Source organism: Somniosus microcephalus, chromosome 7, assembly GCF_052327205.1.
Source record: "Somniosus microcephalus isolate GS21.2 chromosome 7, FLI_Smic_1.0, whole genome shotgun sequence".
Lineage (NCBI taxonomy): Eukaryota > Metazoa > Chordata > Chondrichthyes > Squaliformes > Somniosidae > Somniosus > Somniosus microcephalus.
In genome coordinates, this window is record NC_140993.1 from 69,957,458 (window position 1) to 69,980,635 (window position 23,178).

Below are 23,178 nucleotides of genomic sequence, written 5' to 3' on the forward strand. Positions count from 1 at the left end.
TTGGCCTGGGTTAAAGAGAGAGGGGTAAAAATCAGCCCGGGATTCTCATTGTTGATCACTATATGGTGATCGGCTCCCGACCTCGTTACTGCCTTGGTCCAAACATGGACAAAGGAGCTGAATTCCAGAGGTGAGGTGAAAGTGACTGCCCTTGACATCAAGGCAGCATTTGACCAAGTGTGGCATCAAGGAGCCCTAGTAAAACTGAAGTCAATGGGAATAGCGAGGGGAAAACGCTCCACTGGCTGGAGTCATACCTTGCACAAAGGAAGATGGTTGTGGTGGTTGAAGGTCAATCATCACAGCCCCAGGACATCGCTGCAGGAGTTCCTCAGGGCAGTGTCCTAGGCCCAACCATCTTCAGCTGCTTCATCAATGACCTTCCCTCCAACATTAGGTCAGAAATGGGGATATTCACTGATGACTGCACAGTGTTCAGCACCATTCACAACCATGCAACAAGACCTGGACGACGTTCAGGCTTGGGCTGATAAGTGGCAGGTAACATTCGCGCCACACATGTGCCGGGCAATGACTATCTCCAACAAGCGAGAGTCTAACCACCTCCCTTTGACATTCAATGGCATTACCATCACCGAACCCCCCACCATCAACATCCTGGGGGTCACCATTGACCAGAAACTTAACTGGACCAGCCACATAAATACTGTGGTAACAAGAGCAGGTCAGAGGCTGGGTATTCTGTGGCGAGTGTCTCACCTCCTGACTCCCCAAAGCCTTTCCACCATCTACAAGGCACAAGTAAGGAGTGTGATGGAATACTCTCCACTTGCCTGGATGAGTGCAGCTCCAACAACACTCAAGAAGCTCGACACCATCCAGGACAAAGCAGCCCGCTTGATTGGCACCCCATCCACCACCTTAAACAGTCACTCCCTCCACCACCGGCGTACCGTGGCTACAGTGTGTACCATCTACAAGATGCACTGCAGCAACTCGCCAAGGCTTCTTCGGCAGCACCTCCCAAACCCCCAACCTCTTCCACCTAGAAGGACAAGGGCAGCAGGCGCATGGGAACACCACCACCTCCGAGTTCCCCTCCAAGTCACACACCATCCTGACTTAGAAGTATATCACTGACCCTTCATCGTCACTGGGTCAAAATCCTGGAACTCCCTACCAAACAGCACTGTGGGAGTACCTTCACCACATGGACTGCAGCAGTTCATGAAAGCGGCTCACCACCACCTTCTTAAGGGCAATTAGGGATGGGCAATAAATGTTGGCCTTGCCAGCGACGCCTACATCCCATAAAAATGAATATCCACTGACCCCTGCTGAAGTGTATATATAGGCCTAGAAATTCATCTCGGGCGGTGGCGCAAAACGGGCAGTATCGAATCGGCCGCCCGCTATACACAGCGCCTGATAATCAGTGCCATTGACTGCAGTGGTCGTCTTTTGTGAAGAACTTTGTCAAATCCCTTTGGATGCCTAAGTATACCACAGTCCACTTGGACACAGTACTCAGGGTTCAGTCTGACCAGAGCCCTGTACAGTTTGATCATACGTTTTGTGACCTATAACCTACTGTTTTGGCTATGGAGTCCAACATCCTGTTGGCTTTGTTGATTGTTACTCTGCATTGGTTGGACATGTTGAGCATTCAGTCTGAAAGTGTGTGTAGGACACGGTGTTTGGAACTTAGGAGGAACAAGAGGAGAAAAGTGTGGAGAATCACCAATCATAACAGTATTGATAAAATAGAGAGATAAGAAAGGCTAAGGTCTTTTAGCTTTAAAAGCCTAAATTACGCCTCGGAATCTCACCAAAAGCCCAGTTGTTGCCTCTTCCTCTCAGGCCAACTAAAACGTTTGAATCTCTGAATGACCTTTAACGAAATACAAAGGTTATGTCAGTTTAATCGCAATCAGTGCAGCTGGCCATAGTTCAACAGCGGTCAGTCTCAAAGGGCAGTCCAATCTCCACCACTTACACCGTCCACACTTATCATGGGCAGCCGCCTATATCAGGAAAATGGCGCTAACCATTCGCCATCACCAAAGGCGTCAATTACACAGGCACAGCTTAGAACGTATTACGCATGCCGGCTATTTCGGGCAGTCCAAACAACTGTTCACACCTCGTTAAAATGCGATTAACTTAATGATGAGTCTGCCATTAAGACCTTTCATGACTTCTGCGACTTGGATCAGGCAGCCTCGCCACTTCCAGTGAGTTATAGGATACAGTAGCCACATGGTCCTGATACTGGACTAGCAACCAAAAGGTCATGAGTTCAAATCCCACTGTGTTAAGCTATGAATTTTGAATACAAATAAATTTGGTAATTTGTGGACTGGTGCCAGAAAAAAATTGGCAAAGACAACTGCCAGGAGGGAACATACCACCTCTACATGTGACTCCAGTCCAACATCATATTAATGCCCTCATAGAGTCATAGAGTTATACAGCACAGAAAGAGGCCCTTCAGCCCATCGTGTCCATGCCGCCCATCAAGCCCTGTCTATTCTAATCCCATTTTCCAGCACTTGGTCCGTAGCCTTGTATGCTATGGCGTTTCAAGTGCTCATCTAAATGCTTCTTGAATGTTGTGAGGGTTCCTGCCTCTACCACCCTTTCAGGCAGTGAGTTCCAGATTCCAACTACCCTCTGGGTGAAAAAGTTTTTCCTCAAATCCCCTCTAAACCCCCTGCTCCTTACCTTGAAACTATGCCCCCTGGTTATTGACCCCTCTACTAAGGGGAAATGTTCCCTCAAGACAACTTGGGATGGGCAAATGTGGCCTTGCCAGTGTTGCCCACATCCCAGGAATACATTTTTTAAAAAGTTGTCAGGCTACTCTGGCTGTGGAGTTTTATCACAGCTGGGCCTAGTTCTGTGCTCACCCAACATCCACACTGTCCTGCGAAGAGTCACTGGGATCTCGGAGTGGAAACACAGGCTTCAGGCCCTGGCTCAATCGGTAGCACTGTAGTCTCTTGAGGAAGAAGGTCATGGGTGACATGAATCTTGTCATTCATGTGGAAATGACTTACGAAATAATACTGGGCGGCCTGCTGGTGGCGCTGTCCAGGAAGAGTATAAATACTCGGGCATGGGCCCAGCTTGCTCAGGACATTCTTTAACAGGAACTAGTGAAGGACACAACTAAATCTCCCTTTCGTGGTCGAGTACGTTGCATCGGAGGTGGCGATCTCGGCTACCTTGAATCAAGGCGGTCGACCCGTAGCAGGGTAGCGAGCTCCATTATCCTCCTGTCGAGAAGGAGGCTACGGCTATCATCGAAGCAGTACGTAAATGGAGTCATTTTCTCGCTCGTCGCCATTTCATGCTCATAACTGATCAGCGTTCTGTGGCCTTTATGCTGGATAACCGGAAACGCACTAAGATCAAGAATAACAAAATACAGCTCTGGAGGATGGAATTGACTGCCTTTGGCTACACCATACATTATCGACCCGGCAAAGAGAATGTGGCCCCAGATACCCTCACGCGGGCATTCTGCTCTTCCATGTCAACTTCGACTCTTACGGATCTTCATACTGACTTGTGCCATCCTGGCGTTACCCGTATGTTGCATTTGTGCGATCTAAAAATCTCCCATTTTCTACGGAAGACATGAAAAGAACATGCTCCACTTGTAGAATTTGTGCAGAATTAAAACCGCAATTCTTCTGTCCGTCGGTTGGCTCGCTCATACATGCTACACAGCCTATGCAGCGACTCAGCATTGACTTTAAAGGGCCATTGCCTTCCTCAATGCGAAACACCTACTTGCTTACTATGGTGGACGAATATTCACGCTTTCCCTTTGCTTTCCCCAGTCCCAATATGCTTACTTCCACAGTGATCAAATGCCTCGATCAGGTCTTTTCCCTTTGCGGTATGGCCAATTTCATCCACTCTGTTCGGGGTCCCTCCTTCATGTCAAGCAAACTCAAAAGTTATCTTTCCCAACGGGGAATCGCCACAAGTAAATCGACACCGTATCATCCTATTGGAAACGGACAGGTTGAGAGATACAATGCCATCGTTTGGAACGCTGTTCGTCTTGCACTGAGGTCACACAACCTATCAGACCAGCAGTGGGAAACAATGCTCCCATACGCGTTGCATTTCATCAGGTCTCTTCTTTCTACAGCCACCAACACTACTCCTCACGAACGATTCTTCGGGTTCCAGCGTCACTCCACTCATGGGACGTCCCTACCATCATGGTTGGCAGCTCCTGGCCCCGTACTGCTCTGAAGATTCGTCCGATCCTCTAAGAGTGATCCCCTCATCGACGAAGTGGAACTGATGGATGTCAATCCCACGTATGCGCACGTGCGGTACCCTGATGGCCGGGAATCCACAGTGTCACTTCAGGATCTGGCTCCCTGCCCAACCGGTCCCACGGACCCAATCGATAGTGGGATCCATATTAATGACGCCGATACCCTGCACTCCTCTGAGGATGACGCCCTACCCGGGACGTCAAGGGATCTGCCAGCTATTCCGCCGGATCAACCCGGGGAACAGAGCGCTTCTCGCAGGATGGCCACCCGAAGCCAGGACGCCGGTCAGTCACTGACTACTGAGCAGGGTGAAGCCAGCTCTGCGCCGGTGGGGGCCTGCACCCGGAGCCACGATCTCCCCAGTCCCCCTCAGGTCGATCAAGGCGACACGGACGCTGCTGACCTGTCGGTACGAACCAAGCGGCCCAGGGACCAAAACACGGTCTAAGGAGACGTGCCTTCTGGCCTCCAATGGAGATCCAAACGACTGCATCTATTCTTAGTCCGATTAATTTGGTAGAAGGAAGCCGCCGGACTTCCAATCTTTCAGGCAGGAAGAATGACATGAATCTTGTCATGCATGTGGAAATGACTTATGAAATAGAAACATAGAAACATAGAAGATAGGAGCAGGAGTAGGCCATTCGGCCCCTCGAGCCTGCTCCGCCATTCGATGAGATCATGGCTGATCATCCAAACTCAGTACCCCGTACCTGCCTTCTCCCCATATCCCTTGATACCTTTAGCCTTAAGAAATATATCCAACTCCTTCTTGAATATATTTAAAGACTTGGCCTCAACTGCCTTCTGTGGTAGAGAATTCCACAGGTTCACCACTCTCTGGGTGAAGAAATTCTTCCTCATCTCTGTCCTAAATGGCTTACCCCTTATCCTTAGACTATGACCCCTGGTTCTGGACTCTCCGACCATCGGGAACATTCTACCTGCATCTAGTTTGTCCAGACCTGTCAGAATTTTATAAGTTTCGATGAGATCCCTTCTCATTCTTCTAAACTCCAGCGAGTATAAGCCCAATCGACCCAATCTCTCCTCATATGTCATTCCTGCCATCCCAGGGATCAGCCTTGTGAATCTTCACTGAACTCCTTCCATGGCAAGAACATCCTTCCTCAGATAAGGCGACCAAAACTGCACACAGTACTCAAGGTGTGGTCTCACCAAGGCCCTGTACAACTGCAGCAGGACATCCTTGCTCCTGTACTCAAACCCTTTCGCTATGAAGGCCAACATACCATTTGCCTTCTTCACCGCCTGCTGCACCTGCATGCTTACCTTCAGCGACTGGTTCACAAGGACACCCAGGTCTCGTTGCACTTCCCCTTCTCCCAGTCTATTGCCATTCAAATAATAGTCTGCCTTTCTGTTTTTGACACCAAAGTGGATAACCTCGCATTTATCCACGTTATATTGCATCTGCCATGCTTCTGCCCAATCACCCAACCTTTCCAAATCATCCTGGAGTTTCTCGGTATCCTCCTCGCAGCACACACGCCCACCCAGCTTTGTGTCGTCTGCAAACTTGGAGATATTACATCTAGTTCCCTTATCTAGATCATTAATGTATATTGTGAATAGCTGGGGTCCAAGGACCGATCCCTGTGGTACCCCACTAGTCACTGCCTGCCACTCGGAAAAAGACCCGTTTATTCCTACTCTCTGCTTTCTGTCCGCCAACCAGTTCTCTATCCAAGTCAATACCTTGCCCCCAATCCCATGTGCCTTAACTTTACACGCTAATCTCTTATGCGGGACCTTATCGAAAGCCTTTTGAAAGTCTAAATACACCACATCTACTGGTTCTCCCTTATCTATTTTCCCAGTTACATCCTCAAAAAATTCCAGTAGATTAGTCAAGCACGATTTACCTTTTGTAAATCCATGTTGACTTTGTCCGATCCTGTCACTGTTTTCCAAGTGCTCAGCTATTACATCCTTTATAATGGACTCTAGCATTTTCCCCACTACCGATGTCAGGCTTACCGGTCTGTAATTCCCTGCTTTCTCTCTACCACCCTTTTTGAATAGTGGGGTAACATTAGCTACCCTCCAATCCATGAGTACAGTTCCAGATTCCAGCAAATTTTGGAAGATGATCAGCAATGCATCTACTATTTCTAGGGCCACCTCCTTAAGTACCCTAGGATGTAGATTATCAGGCCCTGGGGATTTATCGGCCTTCAATCCCGTCAATTTCCCTAACACCATTTCCCTACAAATACTGATTTCATTCAGTTCCTCCCTCTCATTAGACCCTATGTACTCCAACATCTCTGGGAGGTTATTTGTGTCCTCCTTTGTGAAGACAGAACCAAAATATGCATTTAATTGGTCCGCCATTTCTTTGTTCCCCATTATAACTTCCCCTGCTTCTGACTGCAAGGGACCTACACTTGATTTCACTAATCTTTTTCTCTTCACATATCTATAAAAGCTCTTACAGTCAGTTTTTATGTTCCCTGCAAGCTTACTTTCATATTCTATTTTCCCCTTCTTAATTAATCCCTTTGTCCTCCTTTGTTGAATCCTAAACTGTTCCCAATCTTAGGGTTACTGCTTTTTCTGGCCAATTTATATGCCCTCTCCTTGGATCTTATGCTATCCCTAATTTCCCTTGTTAGCCATGGTTGAGTCACCCTTTTTGTTTTATTCTTATCCCAAACTGGGATCAACAACTTCTGTAGTTCATCCATGCTGTCTTTGAATGTTTGCCATTGCCTATCCACCGTCAACCCTTTGAGTAACATTCCCCAATCAATCCTACCCAATTCGCGCCTCATACCATCGTAGTTTCCTTTATTTAAATTCAGGACCCTAGTCTCCGAGTCAACTACTTCACTCTCCATCCTAATGAAGAATTCTATCATATTATGATCGTTCTGACCCAAGGGGTCTCGTACAACAAGATTGCTAATTAATCCTCTCTCATTACATAATACCCAGTCTAAGATGGCCTGATCTCTGGTTGGTTCCTCGACATATTGTTCCAGAAAACCATCCCGTAAACATTCTAGGAATTCCTCCTCCACAGTATTTTTACTAATTTGGTTAGCCCAATCTATATGTAAATTAAAGTCACCCATGATGACTGCTGTGCCCTTACTGCATGCTTCTCTAATTTCCCTTTTAATGCCATCCCCAACCTCCGTATTACTGTTTGGAGGTCTATATACCACTCCCACTAACGTTTTCCGCCCCTTGATATTTCTCAGTTCTACCCATACAAATTCCGCATCATCAGAGTTAATATCCTTCCTTTCATTTGTGTTAATCCCCTCTTTAACCAGCAATGCTACCCCACCTCCCTTTCTTTTTTGCCTATCCTTCCTAAATATTGAATACCCCTGGATATTGAGTTCCCAGCCTTGGCCACCCTGGAGCCATGTTTCTGTAATCCCAATCAAATCATATTCGTTTACCTCTATTTGCGCAGCTAATTCATCCACCTTGTTCCGAATGCTCCTTGCATGAAGACACAAAGCCTTCAGGCTTGTTTTTTTAACGCTCTCAGACCTATATGAATTATTATTTACTGTGACCATGTTTGATTTAAACCGTTGAGTTCTTTGCCTTCTAATTTTGTTTTTCTCCTTCCTGTCTTTTGCTTTTTTCCTTGTTTCCCTTTCCTCTGTCTCCCTGCTCAGGTTCCCAACCCCCTGCCATCTTAGTTTAAACCCTCCCCAACAGCACTAGCAAACACTCCACCTAGGACATCGGTCCCGGCCCTGCCCAGGTGCAAACCGTCCCGCTTGTACTGGTCCCACCTCTCCCAGAACCGGTTCCAATGTCCAAGGAATGTGAATCCCTCCCCCTTGCACCATTCCTCTAGCCACGTATTCATTTGAAATATCCTATTTCTACTCTGACTAGCACGTGGCACTGGTAGCAATCCTGAGATTACTACCTTTGAGGTCCTATTTTTTAATTTACCTTCTAACTCCCTATATTCTGCTTTTAGGACTCATCCCGTTTTTTACCTATATCGTTGGTGCCTATGTGCACCATGACAACTGGCTGTTCGCCCTCCCCCTCCAAAATGTTCTGCAGCCGCTCCGAGACGTCCTTGACCCTTGCACCAGGGAGGCAACACACCATCCTGGAGTCTCGATTGCGGCCGCAAAAACGCCTATCTATTCCCCTTACAATTGAGTCCCCTATCACTATAGCTCTTCCACTCTTTTTCCTCCCGTCCTGTGCAGCAGAGCCACCCATGGTGCCAGGAAGTTGGCTGCTGCTGCCTTCCCCTGATGCGTCATCCCCCCAACAGTATTCAAAGTGGTATATCTGTTTGAGAGGGGGATGGCCACAGGGGATTCCTGCACTACCTGCCTGCGCCTCTTACTCTGCCTGCTGGTCACCCATTCCCTTCCTCCCTGTACACCCTTTACCTGCGGTGTGACCAACTCGCTAAATGTGATATTCACGATGTCCTCAGCATCGCGAATGCTCCAAAATGAATCCATCCGCAGCTCTAGTGCCGCAATGCGGTCTCTCAGTAGCTGCAGCTGGACACACTTCCCGCACACATGGTCGTCAGGGACGCAGGAAGCATCCCTGATTTCCCAGATAGAGCAGGAGGAGCACACTACGGGGCTGGGCTGTCCTGCCATGACTTACCCTTTAATTAATTAATTAAAATTAAATGAATCTCTCCAATTTCACTTCAATTAAATGATATACTCAAAGGCCCTTGCTTAATAGTAGTCCCCGCTACACAACAGAGACCTTAGAAACAACAAAATTTAAGTTTAGAAAAATTTAGAAAGAAAATACTCACCAACCAATCACTTACCTGCTTTTTGGTGATGTCACACTTCGATTACTTTTTGCTTCCCTCTCCCGGAACCTGAATTGGTAAGCTCCTTAAATACCGCCGCTGCCTCTGGTGCTCCCTCGCAGGTCCGCCGCCTCTCCGCTCTCTCGGGGCTCTGGGCCTCGCTGTCTCAGGGCTGCTCCTTAAATACCGCCGCTGCCTCTGGTGCTCCCTCGCAGGTCCGCTGCCTCTCCGCTCTCTGGGCCTCGCTGCTCGCCGTCTCAGGGCTGCCCCTTAAATACCGCTGCCACCTCTGGTGCTCCCTCGCAGGTCCGCCGCCTCTCCGCTCTCTCGGGACTCTGGGCGGCCTGCTGGTGGCGCTGTCCAGGGAGAGTATAAATACTCAGGCATGGGCCCAGCTTGCTCAGGACTTTCTTTAACAGGAACTAGTGAAGGACACAACTAGATCTCCATGTTGAAAAACAGTTGATTAAAGCCTTGTTTAATACTCAGACCGAGTGCCTAGTAGTTTTCTTACGTCAATGGGTTCTAGCCCAACCGCAAACTTGAGCGGATAATCTAGGCTGACACTTCAATGCAGTACTGAGGGAGTGCTGCACTGTCAGATGCCCCTTCTGCCCTCAGGTGGCCATAAAAGATATTTAAAGAAGAGCAGGGGAGTTCTATTCGTGTCCTGGTCAACATTAATCCCTCAGCCAACACCTGAACTACAGATTATCTGGTCATTTATCTGGTCTACAAGGCTACGGACCGAGTGCTGGAAAATGGGATTAGAATAGATAGGGCTTGATGGCCAGTGCAGACACGATGGGCTGAAGGGCCTCTTTCTGTGCTGTATAACTCTACAACTCTATGGCCTAGAAATTGGGTATAGCCCCGCTTGAGGCGTTAGAACTGGCGATGCGCAAAGTTTATAGCCAGACGAAACTTATCGCCGCCTGGCGCGATATTGGGTTGCATCGCCCCCAAAGGGGATTGAGGTGCTAAATCAGCCGTTGCACGGTGCTCTTAAGGCGCAAAAGGTCAGGCGCTACTCAATATCGACGCGGACGGGCACAGCGCAGGTGAACTCAATTACGGGAAAGCACGAGACCTACAGGCGCCGGCCGGCTCTTAAAGGGGCGGGTCAGTCAGACTGAGCTTAAACACCCAACGCCCTGTAGGCCTCAGATTCGGCGCTCGCCCTTCTCTGGCGTTAGAAACTTGTGCATTATGGAGAAGGTTAGGCAGAGAGCAGAGCGCTTCAGCACTGAGGCTCTGGACCACTTGGTGGCTGCAGTTGAACACCGTCGAGAGGTCCTGTATCCGGATAATGGCAAGAGGCCAAATCAGAAGGCTTATCGACAATCTTGGAGGGAGGTTGCTGTGAGGGTGAATTCCAGCAGCATGGTGACCAGGACCCCTGTTCAGTGCAGGAAGAAATTCAACGACCTCACACGGATCGTTAGGGTGAGTGATGGTTTACCAAACTTGTGCTTCCCTCCATCTGCAGCTGACTTCGGGCACCCTGCTGCAATGATGCACCAATGGCCATCTGTCAGTATGCACCCATGGCCCTTTCTGGCCACAAACATGGACAGATGTCTCAAGGCCTCATGTAAGGGCTCTTGCACCATGGGGGGCATGCGATGAGGTCTCAAGGCCTCATGTAAGGGCTCTTGCACCATGGGGGGCATGCGATGAGGTCTCAAGGCCTCATGTAACAGAACCTCCCTTTCTTTCCCCTGCAGTCCAAGATGGCACAGATTAGAAAGGAGCAGCGTCGAACCGGTGGCGGACCTGCACAAGTGGTCACTCTCACGGATCTGGAGGAGAGAGTGCACCAGATACTTGGAGGACGTCTGTCTGGTCCAGTGACCACTGCATCTGCCGACCCCATTACCGACAGCGAGGGTAAGACTCTCACCTTTTCCACCTGTTGCCTTCCACTTGGTCCCCCCGCCAGCATGCATCCTCAGTGTGCAGCCATGTCAGAGCCTTGCCGCAATCTGGCATGCCTTTCAGCAAACCTGTCCTTTTGCTAAAGCCACTCTTCCACCTCCCACTTTCAGATGAAGCAGCACCAACTCGGGCTCAACGCGCTGAAGCTGCCAGTGCCAGTGCCACCAAAGGCGAGGACCAGGAGGAATCCGGACCAGCCGTTGGAGAATCCGGGGAGCGGAGACATCTGCAGACTGGGGATAGTAGTCCCCTGGAGGGGAGGGGGGCTGGCTCTGAGGATGAACCAGTTGCCGGACCAAGCGGCATGGAGCAACGCAGGGGGGATAGGCAAGTTCGGCCACCGTCTCCCCGCAGGGCAAGGCAGGTCGTCATGACTGCTGCACAGAGTGCAGATGAGGTCCGTCGCCCTCCAAACAAGCTCCCATTCCGATGCCAGTTGGTCAAAAGGCTTTTAGGTGTAGTGGTGCAAGTGCTTCGGACAGGGTTGAAGGTACCAAGTACTGTAAAGCTCAAATCCCAGAACTCCGCTCCACATGAGCTCGCCAACTCTCTCTAGCAGCGAGCGCAATGAGCAGGCCAAGTGGCAGAAGATTCTGCAGTAGAGCTGTCCCCTTTAAATAGCGCCCCCCTACTCCGAGAAGGGCCTGTTAGCCCTCCCTCGAACTGTCACTAATAGCGCTGGGCGCTAAGGCTCCGGGCGCCACCCAATATGCGCTCAGGCGCTCCTAAAAGGCGTTGCACACTGAAATGACGTCATTAGCTGCTTGCACTCGCGGGCGCGCGGAAACACTTTGCGCAGGCGCTAAATGTATAGTCAATATCTGAGTTGGCGCTATCTTCATAGCGTCCGCCCCAACATAGCACTTCGCCCCAATTCTAGGTCTCTTTAGGCGCTCAGCGCCGGCGCTACCAACCCAATTTCTAGGCCTATGACTCTATTGCTGTTTGTGGAACCTTGCTGTGTTCAAATTGGCTGCTGTGTTTCCTACATTACAACAGTGGCTACACTTGTATTTCATTAACTGTGAAGCACTTTGGCAGGTTCTGAGGGCATGAAAGGTGCTATATAAATGCAAGTTTTCTGTTTCATTGAGATCAACCAACAGCACAGGCTGGGATCGAACCTTGAACCTTCAGGGTCTGTAGATGGGTCATTCTGATGCTAAGACATGCTAAAACCATTGGCGGTGGTAATAATTTGTCAATCATACTTAATTCACAAGAGGAATTTATGTGGAGAGCTCAAATATTAAGTTAAGGAGATTGTTGCATACCCAGTCTTCACTTCCTGGAGCAATCTCCTCACTACTTTGGGCTCACTGTCCACACACAGGGTGCTCAGCTTCCCACTGGCTGTGTAAAATGGATACCTGCAACAAGGGATCCCATCACCTCTCCAGCACATAAACACAGTACTGTAATAGAATCATAGAATTATAGAATGGTTACAGCACGGAATAAGGCCATTCAGCCTGTCGAGCCCGTGCCAGTTCTCTGCAAGCGCACTTCAGCTAGTCTCACTACCTCGCCCTTTCCCTGTAGCCATGCAAATTTCTTTCCTTTAGATACTTATCCAACTCCCTTTTGAAAGCAGTGATTGAAAATTTATTTCCTTTAGATAATTATCCAACTCCCTTTTGAAAGCCGTGATTGAATCTGCCTCCACCACCCTTTCAGACAGTGCATTCCAGATCCTAACCACTCGCTGCGTTAAAAAGTTTTTTCTTACGTTGTGGCGTACCGATCACAGAAAGGACACAATCCGCTTTTCGGTCCGTAGACTATAAATCAGGCGTCATGCCTTTAAGAAGGATCACACCTTTAAGAAACTCGATTTGCAACATAGTTAAGCCCAGAGCAGTCGAAGCTGTGGACTGATGAAAGACAGTCGGACTTGGTGTAGTCTGTGACGCCATTTTTGTGTTCAACATGTAGTCTCAACAATTAAACCTTTTCTGTTGAACCTCTCCGAGTTCAGTATATTTTGTTAGGAGTACGTAGACTTCTACATTGGTGACCCCGACGCTCAGGACGACGCCTAAGCGTAACCATGGCTGACACAAACGCAGTTTCTGTGAAGCTGCCGGAGTTCTGGGAGAACCTAGCCACCGCCTGGTTCCTTCAAGCCGAATCGCAATTCCGACTCCGCGGCATCACCGCTGACGCAACGATGTACGACTACCTCCTCGCCTCCCTGGGCAGCTCCACAATCACGAAAGTCTGGACAACACTACAAAACCCTTCGGAGGAAGGCAAGTACGCACATCTCAAGACCGCGCTCCTTAAAAAATTCACAGCCTCCCAATTCGTGCGCAACTGCCACCTCCTCGACCTCCCGGGCCTCGGTGACTCCACGCCGTCAGACTTGCTCTCACACATGCTTGCTCTGACCGACGAGAAACCGCCCGGCTCCCTCTTCCGCACGCTCTTTATCCGCCAACTACCCCCCAGCATCCGCCCGGCGATCGTGGCGTCCAGCCTCACGGACCTGGCCGACGAAGCCGATAAGCTCCTGTCCGCCGGCTCCAAACACGCCGTCACCCCCGACCTGGCCTCCGCAGCGTCGGCGCGCGCTCCACCCTCTATCGCGCGGCCACACAGCTCGGCCACGAGGCCCCCCAGGCCCCCACAGCCCTCCGACCCAGGGCTACTGCTACTTCCATACCCGGTTCGGCGCACGGGCACGCCGCTGCAGCCATCCCTGCACGTTTCCAACCGCCCCCACACCGGCCTACACGATGGCCGTGGGGCAAGCAGGCACGCTGTTGTACGTTACGGACAGCGCCTCCGGTACGCCGTTTCCTATGCGACACGGGCGCGCAGCGCGACATTACCCCCGCGTCCGCCCTCGAGATCCAGCGAGGCGGCCGCGGCCCTGCGCTGGCTGCCGCCAACGGCACCGACATCCGGACGTACGGCACCCGCACCGTCACCATCGACCTCGCAGGCCGCCGCTACCACTGGGAGTTTATCACCGCCAAGGTGCTCTCCCCGCTCCTCTGTGCGGACATCCTGTGCGCCCACAGCCTGTTGGTCGACATGCCTCGGCGCCGCCTCGTGGACATGAACATCATGTCACCTATCCCGGGCACCATGGCCCCCCCCCAACCCGCCGAAATGGCGTGGCAGTGCCGCGCCCGCTCAACGGACGACTACTCAGCACTCCTGGCTGAGTTCCCAGCCCTCACCAACCCGACCTTCTCCGCGAAAGTTGCTAAGCACGGGGTAGAACACTTCATCCCCACCACAGGCCCACCGCTGTATGCCCACGCCCGCAGGCTGGACCCGGCCAAGCTGGAGATTGCGCGGGCCGAGTTCGCCACAATGGAACAGCTCGGCTTCATCCGCCGCTCCAACAGCCCCTGGGCCTCCCCACTCCACATCGTCACCAAACCCGACGGGGGATGGCGCCCCTGCGGGGACTACCGGCGCCTAAACAACGCCACCACGCCGGATCGGTACCCCATACCGCACATTCAAGACTTCTCGGCTAGACTGGCCGGCTGCTCAGTCTTCTCCAAAGTCGACCTGGTGCGCGGTTACCATCAGGTGCCAGTCCACCCAACGGACGTCCCCAAGACGGCCATAATCACCCCGTTTGGGCTATTCGAGTTCCTCCGAATGCCCTTCGGCCTCAAAAACGCGGCCCAGGCCTTCGAGCGGCTCATGGACTTGGTCCCCCGGGACCTGAAGTTCCTCTTTGTCTACCTGGATGACATCCTGGTAGCTAGTTCCTCCAAGCAGGAACACATCGAGCACCTCCGCACCCTGTTCCAGCGGCTCAGTGAGCACGGGCTCATCATCAGCCCAGCCAAGTGCCAATTCGGCCTCAGCAGGATCGAATTCCTCGGCCACCACATCACGCAGGATGGAGCCATTCCCCTGCCCGCCACGGTGCAAGCCGTCCAGCAGTTCCCCCGGCCTACCACAATCAAAGGCCTCCAGGAGTTCTTGGGGATGATCAACTTTTACAACCGCTTCATTCCCGGAGCGGCCTCCCTCATGCGGCCCCTATACGAAGCCCTCCGGGGCAAGAAAGACAGAATGGCGATCGAGTGGTCGGCGGACATGTTGACCGCTTTCGACTCGACCAAAAAGGCGCTCGCCGACGCCACCATGCTCGCTCACCCACAGCCCAACGCCAGGGTGGCCCTCACCACGGACGCCTCCGACCACGCGGTCTGCGCCGTGTACGAACAGTGGGTCGACGGGGCCTGGCAACCGCTGGCCTTTTTCAGCCGCCAACTGCGCCCCCCGGAGGCCAAATACAGCGCCTTTGACCGTGAGCTCCTCGCACTGTACCTGGCAGTCCGCCATTTTAGATTTCTTCTGGAGGGCCGCCCCTTCACCGCGTTTGTCGACCACAAACCCCTGACATTCGCGAGGGCAAAATCTGCGGACCCGTGGTCAGCCGGGCAACAACGCCAGCTCGCCACGGTGTCCGAATTCACCACGGACATCCGGCACGTCTCCGGTCGAGACAACGTGGTGGCCGACTGCCTATCCCGCCCCGCCGTCCACGGCGCCCACCTGGCAGTGGACTATGCTCAACTGGCAGCGGAGCAACGCACCGACCCCGATCTGCTCTCCGCGCCCACAACCCTCCCAGGGCTGCGACTGACCGACGTCGCCTGCGGCCCATCCGCCGTCACAGTCAAATGCGACACCTCCTTGGCGCAACCCCACCCCATAGTCCCGGCTTCCTGGCAAAAACGGGTGTTCGACATCGTCCATGGCCTCTCACACCCCGGCACCCGCGCGTCCATTAGACTGGTGGCCAACCGATTTGTTTGGCGCGGCCTGCGCAAAGATGTGCGCGTCTCGTCCAGATCCTGCATAGCTTGCCAGCGTGCCAAAATCCACCAGCACGTCAAAGCCCCACTCGAGGAGTTCACCGTGCCAGAAAGAAGGTTTGACCACGTCCACATCGACCTCGTCGGCCCCCTGCCGCCATCACAAGGTCACACGCATCTGCTGACAATCGTGGACCGTACCACCCGCTGGCCCGAGGCCATTCCACTGACGTCCACCACCACCGCCATCGCGAGGGCGTTCATCGGGACCTGGGTCGCTCGGTTCGGCGTCCCCTCCGACATGACGTCGGATAGAGGCCCGCAGTTCACCTCTGATCTGTGGGCCGCCATCGCCTGAAACCTCGGGGTGGCCGTTCACCGCACCATGGCTTACCACCCCCAAGCCAACGGACTGTGCGAGCGATTCCACAGGTCCACGAAGGCGTCCCTCCGCGCCAGCCTCGAGGACGAGGCTTGGATCGACCGCCTCCCGTGGGTGCTACTTGGCCTACGCTCTGCGGTCAAGGAAGACCTGCAAGCCTCGGCGGCGGAACTCGTGTACGGCCAGCCGCTGCGCGTACCCAGAGAGTTCCTGCCCACCGCCACGACCCCCTGGTCGGCTGACCAGCAACGCCGCGCTTTCGCCAACCGAGCACAACAGTTCGCTCCGGTGCCCACCGGCCAGCACGGTGAACCAGCAAACCGCGTACCACCTGGCCTGCACATGGCCAAATTTGTTTTCGTGCGCCATGACGCCCACCGAGGACCTCTACGGCCCCCATACGACGGACCCTACAAGGTACTCCAGACCGGGAACAAGTTCTTCCTCCTCCAAGTGGGCGGCAGAACTGACAAGGTGTCGGTCGACCGGCTCAAGCTGGCGCACCTAGAGCCCGACGAACCCGTTCAAGTGGGCCAACCCCCACTGCGGGGCAGACCGCCTAAGAGCCCGACGCGTCCGACCGCCCCGCTCCCGACACCAACCGCCAAGAGCCGTTCCGGCCGTGCCATCAAGCCGCCACGCCGGTTCGTACACTCCCTACTAGCGGATTCTGGGGGGAGCTGTGTGGCGTACCGATCACAGAAAGGACACAATCCGCTTTTCGGTCCGTAGACTATAAATCAGGCGTCATGCCTTTAAGAAGGATCACACCTTGAAGAAACTCGATCTGCAACATAGTTAAGCCCAGAGCGGGGGAGGAGCAGTCGAAGCTGTGGACTGATGAAAGACAGTCGGACTTGGTGTAGTCTCTGACGCCATTTTTGTGTTCAACATGTGGTCTCAACAAGTAAACCTTTTCTGTTGAACCTCTCCGAGTTCAGTATATTTTGTTAGGAGTACGTAGACTCCTACAACGTTGCCTTTGGTTCTTTTGCCAATCCCCTTAAATCTGTGTCCTTTGGTTCTCGACCCTTCTGCCAATGGGAACAGTTTCTCTCTATCTACACTGTCCAGACCCCTCATGATTTTGAACACCTCTATCAAATCTTTTCTCAATTTTCTCTGCTCCAAGGAGAACAACCCCAGCTTCTCCAGTCTATCAACGTAACTGAAGTCCCTCATTCCTGGAATCATTCTCGTAAATCTTTTCTGCATCCTCTCTAAGGCCTTCACATCCTTCCTAAAGTGTAGTGCCCAGAATTGGACACAATACTCCAGTTGGGGCCGAACCAGTGTTTTATACGGGTTCATCATAATTTCCACACTTTTGTACTCTATACCGCTATTCATGAAGCCCCGGATCCCGTAAGCCTTTTTAACTGCTTTTTCAAGCTGCCCTGCCACTTTCAACGATTTGGTCACACATACCCCCAGGCCTCCCTGTTCGTGCACCCCCTTCAGCATTGTACCCTTTAGTTTATATGTCCTCTCCTCATTCTTTCTACCAAAATGTATCACTTCACACTTTTCTGCATTAAATTTCATCTGCCACGTGTCCGCCCATTCCACCAGCCTGTCTATGTCTTCCTGAAGTCTATCACTCTCCTCCTCACTGTTCACTATATTTCCAAGTTTAGTGTCATCTGCAAATTTTGAAATTGTGCCCTGTACCCCACATCCAAGTCATGTATGGTACTTGCATATTGTTAAGTGAACACTAGATGGCCCCCTGAGGGGAGTAAGCACATTGTAGCAATGGCACGCCAAGATCTCTCTTAAGAACATAAGAACATAAGAAATAGGAGCAGGAGTAGGCCAATCGGCCCCTCGAGCCTGCTCCACCATTCAATAAGATCATGGCTGATCTGATCCTAACCTCAAATCTTCTATCACTCTGCATCCACCCGAACCCATGTGATCTCCCGGGAGAGGCGAAAAACCAGATAAAGACCCAATGGCCAATTTGGGAGAAAAAAATCTGGGAAATTCCTCTCCGACCCATCTAGGCGATCGAAATTCTTCCAGGAGATCACTCTGTCCCTATATTTTCTACAGTACTTACCTTCTGTAAAGGCGATCTCCACCCCAGCCAGGAACAGGAATAAAACCATCTCCTGAAATCTAACAGAATTAGAACACAGTAGGAGCAGAACAAGGCTACACGGCCCCTGGGCCCGCTCCACTACCCACAGGGCCATGACCATTCCGAACCCAGACTCATGTCCAATTTCCTGCCCGCTCCCCGTAACCCTTTATTCCCTTTACTTCTAGGAAACTATCTATTTCTGTTTTAAATTTATTTAATGATGTAGCTTCCACAGCTTTCTGGGGCAGCAAATTCCACAAACCTACCACCCTCTGAGTGAAGAAGTTTCTCCTCATCTCAGTTTTGAATGAGCAGCCCCTTATTTTAAGATTATGCCCCCTAGTTCTAGTTTCACCCATCATTGGGAACATCCTCACCGCATCCACCCGATCAAGCCCCTTCACAATCTTATATGTTTCAATAAGATCGCCTCTCATTCTTCTGAACTCCAATGAGTAGAGTCCCAATCTACTCAACCTCTCCTCATATGACCACCCCCTCATCCCCGGGATTAACCGAGTGAACCTTCTTTGTACTGACTCGAGAGCAAGTATGTCTTTTCTTAAGTATGGACACCAAAACTGTATGCAGTATTCCAGGTGCGGCCTCACCAATACCTTGTACAACTGCAGCAATACCTCCCTGTTTTTATATTCCAACCCCCTAGCAATAAAAGCCAACATTCCATTGGCCTTCTTAATCACTTGCTGCACCTGCATACTAACTTTTTGAGTTTCGTGCACCAGGACCCCCAGATCCCTTTGTACTACAGTACTTTCCAGTTTCTTGCCATTAAGATAATAACTTGCTCTATGATTTTTCCTGCCAAAGTGCATAACCTCACACTTTCCAGTATTGTATTCCATCTGCCAAATCTCTGCCCACTTACTTAGCCTGTCTATGTCCCTTTGCAGGTTTTTTATGTCCTCCTCACTCACTACTTTCCCTCCCATCTTTGTATCATCTGCAAACTTTGATATGTTACACTCGGTCCCCTCCTCCAAATCGTTAATATAGATTGTAAAGAGTTGGGGACCCAGCACTGACCCCTGCGGAACACCACTAGTTACTGGTTGCCAATCTGAGAACGAACCATTTATCCCAACTCTCTGCTTTCTGTTAGAGAGCCAATCCTCCACCCACGCCAGAATATTACCCCCAATCCCGTGATTTTTTATCTTGAGCAATAATCTTTTGTGTGGCACCTTGTCAAATGCCTTTTGGAAGTCTAAATACACTACGTCCACTGGTTCCCCTTTATCCACCCTGTATGTTACTTCCTCAAAAAACTCAAGCAAATTTGTTAAACATGACTTCCCCTTCATGAAACCATGCTGAGTTTGCCCTATTAAATTATGTTTATCCAAATGTCCCGTTACTGTCTCCTTAATAATGGACTCTAACATTTTAGCAACCACAGATGTTAGGCTAACAGGTCTATAGTTTCCAGCCTTCTGCCTACTACCCTTTTTAAATAAGGGTGTTACATTAGCAGTTTTCCAATCTGCCGGGACCTTTGCTGAGTCCAGTGAGTTTTGGAAAATTATTACCAATGCATCCACAATCCCTACCGCTACTTCCCTCAAGACCCTGGGATGCAAGCCATCAGGTCCAGGGGATTTATCCGCCTTGAGTCCCATTATTTTACCAAGTACCACTTCCTTAGTGATTTTAATCGTATTTAGTTCCTCCCCCCCTAGAGCCTTGTATTGCTTTTGTTGGCAAGTCAAAGGAAATAAAAATCAGGAGAGGTGTAAACCGGGCTGCCAGTTCGCTATCGTCCGTTTTACACGATTGCACAAAGTCAAAATCTACCCAAGCACACTGCCATATTGTACACACTGGGGAATAAACCATTATGTGGTCTGGCAGAGAACAGATCCCGACCTCAAGCTGCTCCTGCAGTAATTTCATTCACTCCCTGCCAGCACATGCTGGATCTCGGAGCTGGGATTAAAAAAAACCTCGGATCTGCGGTGGAAAATGAACAAAGGACCAGCGTTGGCCCTGCAGAGTTAACCTGTGCTCTATCCCACTCAGTGCACTTACTGGAGTCACAACTGTTGTACTATCAATCACAGTGCTCTAACTACTGCTCCCTTCACTTCCAAGGCAGGAGGAAATGCATCAGAGAAAGCAGCAAGATCCTAGTAAACAAAGTCAAGAGAAGATTACATTCAGGGTTTGAATTTTTCAACTTCCTGTCCTTAAAGAAAAGAAAGAACTTACGTTTCTATAGCATCATTCACGACCTCAGGACATCACAAAGCGCTTCACAACCAATGAAGTACTTTTGAAGTGCAGTCACTATTGTAATCTGGGGAAACACAGCAGCCAATTTGCGCACGGCAAGGTCCCACAAACAGCAATGTGGTACTGGCCAGAGACTCTGTTTAAGTGATGTTGGTTGCGAGCTAAATATTGCCCAGGGCAGCAGGGGAACTCCCCTGCTCTCCTTCAAAATAGCGCTGTGCGATCTTTTAAGTCCAACTGAGAAAGCAGACCCGAAACATGGCACCTCCGATAGTGCAGCACTCCCTCAGTACTGCACCGAAATACCAGTCTAGATTATGTGCTCAAGTCTCTGAATTGGGGCTTAGAACCCACAACCTTCTGACTCAAAAGGTGAGAGTTCTACCACTGACACCAGAGCAACATACAAAACTGAGGGCAGGAAAATTCAGCTGGTCCATTGAGCCTGTCCTGGGTTGCAGTACAATCCCAGGAGCACCAGAGGCCCTGGGGTACATCAATCAACTGGCCACTCTTCAAGAGTGAGCCTCGACCACAGGTTCCCAAACTTCAATTATTGCCTACGCCCTTCCAGTTCTACCAGCTGCCCGCGTACCCCTACCAGTATACAGGTTTAATATTTTAACCCCTTTAATGCCCAAGCATTGTACAAAATGTACAAATTATAATACACATAACAACTTGGTGTACAGTGATTAGAAGTGAGGGTTCTGAAAATCGTCATCTCTGTGTATCTGTGTTCTCATTGCTATATCTTGAAGTCAGCCGTGGCTCAGTGGGCAGCACTCTCACCTCGGAGCACTCCAAAGACTTGAGCTCAAAAATCTAGGCTGACACTCCAGTGCAGTGCTGAGGGAGCGCTGCACTGTCGGAGGTGCCGTCTTTCGGATGAGACATTAAACCGAGGCCCCGTCTGCTCTCTCAGGTGGACGGAAAATATCCCATGGCAGTATTCGAAGAGGAGCAGGGGAGTTTTCCCTGGTGTCCTGGCCAATATTTATCCCTTAATCAACATAACTAAAAAAAACAGATTATCCAGTCATTATCACATTGTTGTTTGTGGGAGCTTGCTGTGCACAAATTGGGTGCCACGTTTCCTACATTACAACAGTGACTACACTTCAAAAGTACTTCATTGGCTGTAAAGCGCTTTGGGTGTCCTGAAAGGCGCTATATAAATGTAAGTCTTTCTTTCTTTCAAATTAACTACTTTATATAACAAATTCCCACAGAGTTTTAAAGCTTTGTCTGAATAGCCTATTGTAAAAATGCAATAATACCCTATTGGTACCTCAACTAACATCATCTAACGCAGCACAGGAAACAAACCTGCGACCTTCTGGTCTGAAAGATTCAGTAACACATGAGCCATTGAGCCATCAACAGAACCCTTTCCCCTTCCCCTACATTATGAGTGCTTTACTTCTTTGGTTACTGAATGGTGAGAGATGTTGGTTAAGTAAATATACACACATGAAGTACATCTACCTGTATTCTGTGAGTGTATGTGAGCCGTTTTCTACTAAAATTAGTGCATACGGCCAAAACAGTGTCACCGTAGTCACAACCTGTGGCTAGCCAGCAATTTCTATTGGACAACACTAGTCTAGATCAATCGCCTGGGTGAGTCACAAGCCCCTAGGCCTTCGAGAGTGCCTTCACTAGCCTTACTATCTAGCTAAACATTCAATAACAGAAAACCTTGGCCTGTCAATTATTTTTAAGCTACTGGAATTATTCTTATGACTCCACAAGATCTTTCGGAAGGTACTGAAGTAACTAAAGATGAAATTAAAAGAGACTCAAAACTCAACGGCCTCGATTTTAACTGAGCCGTGGAGGCGGGCTTGGAGGCGTGCGGGGGGTTAAAATCGCAAAAACTGGTGGGTGGGACGCCCCCTGCCTGGTTCCTGACTCCAAGCCATTTTTACTCAGGCGTGTCTGATGGTCCCGAATCCGTCCCGTATCCAACAGGCGGGACTGGTCTTTAAGGCCCTTAATCACCACTAAATGGCCTCTATAATGCCATTTTAACAGTCCCTTGCACTTTTAACCCTTTTCCCCACGTAAAACACGCCTGGTGGGACTCACGACTGTGAAACCTGGCGGGAGCACTATTGGATTGCTGACTATCAGCTGCAGGTCAACCATTAAAGAGGAGATTTGATCAGCCATCATTTGCAGGTGGCAGGATTTTTTGTCTCAGGCCTGGGGCAACTGTTACCAGGCTTAACCACACCTGTGGAAGGTTGGAGCCTCACACACATCTCCAGTGTGAACTCCTGGGAAACCCCTCTCTCCACCTTCACTCAGCGCTTCCTCAACAGAGGCATATGGCAGAAGCATGGGAGCCATTTTTTTCCTTCCCTTCTGGGCATTAGAGGAGCTCGAGCACCAGGCACGGCACCAGCAGAACCAGGAACAACAGCAGCAGCAGCAGGAGCGCCAGGCTGCTGCTCACCCACCTGAGGCAGCACAGGCCAGAAGGGGCCAGTGCCTGGAAGCCCGTCGGCGCAGGAGATACCCCCCAAATAGGGTCTACAGACACAGGGTCAGCTACCTCAACATGACTGAGCAGCAGTGCCAAAGGCGGCTCCGACTTTCGCGAGAGGTAGTGAGTGACATCTGCGCAATGATACAGCAAGACCTGCTGCCCAGAGGACCAGGTG

The 23,178-nt window shown here is 50.7% G+C and overlaps 1 protein-coding gene across 1 annotated transcript in view; it reads right to left on the reverse strand.

Moving 5' to 3' along the window:
• Positions 1-23,178, reverse strand: part of LOC147114700 (tubulin delta chain-like) — an 83,058-nt gene that overhangs the window by 33,111 nt on the left and 26,769 nt on the right. Inside the window, 2 exon segments of the mRNA XM_085993938.1 lie at positions 1,791-1,852; positions 12,270-12,365. Coding sequence (XP_085850064.1) covers positions 1,791-1,852; positions 12,270-12,365 — 158 coding nt within the window.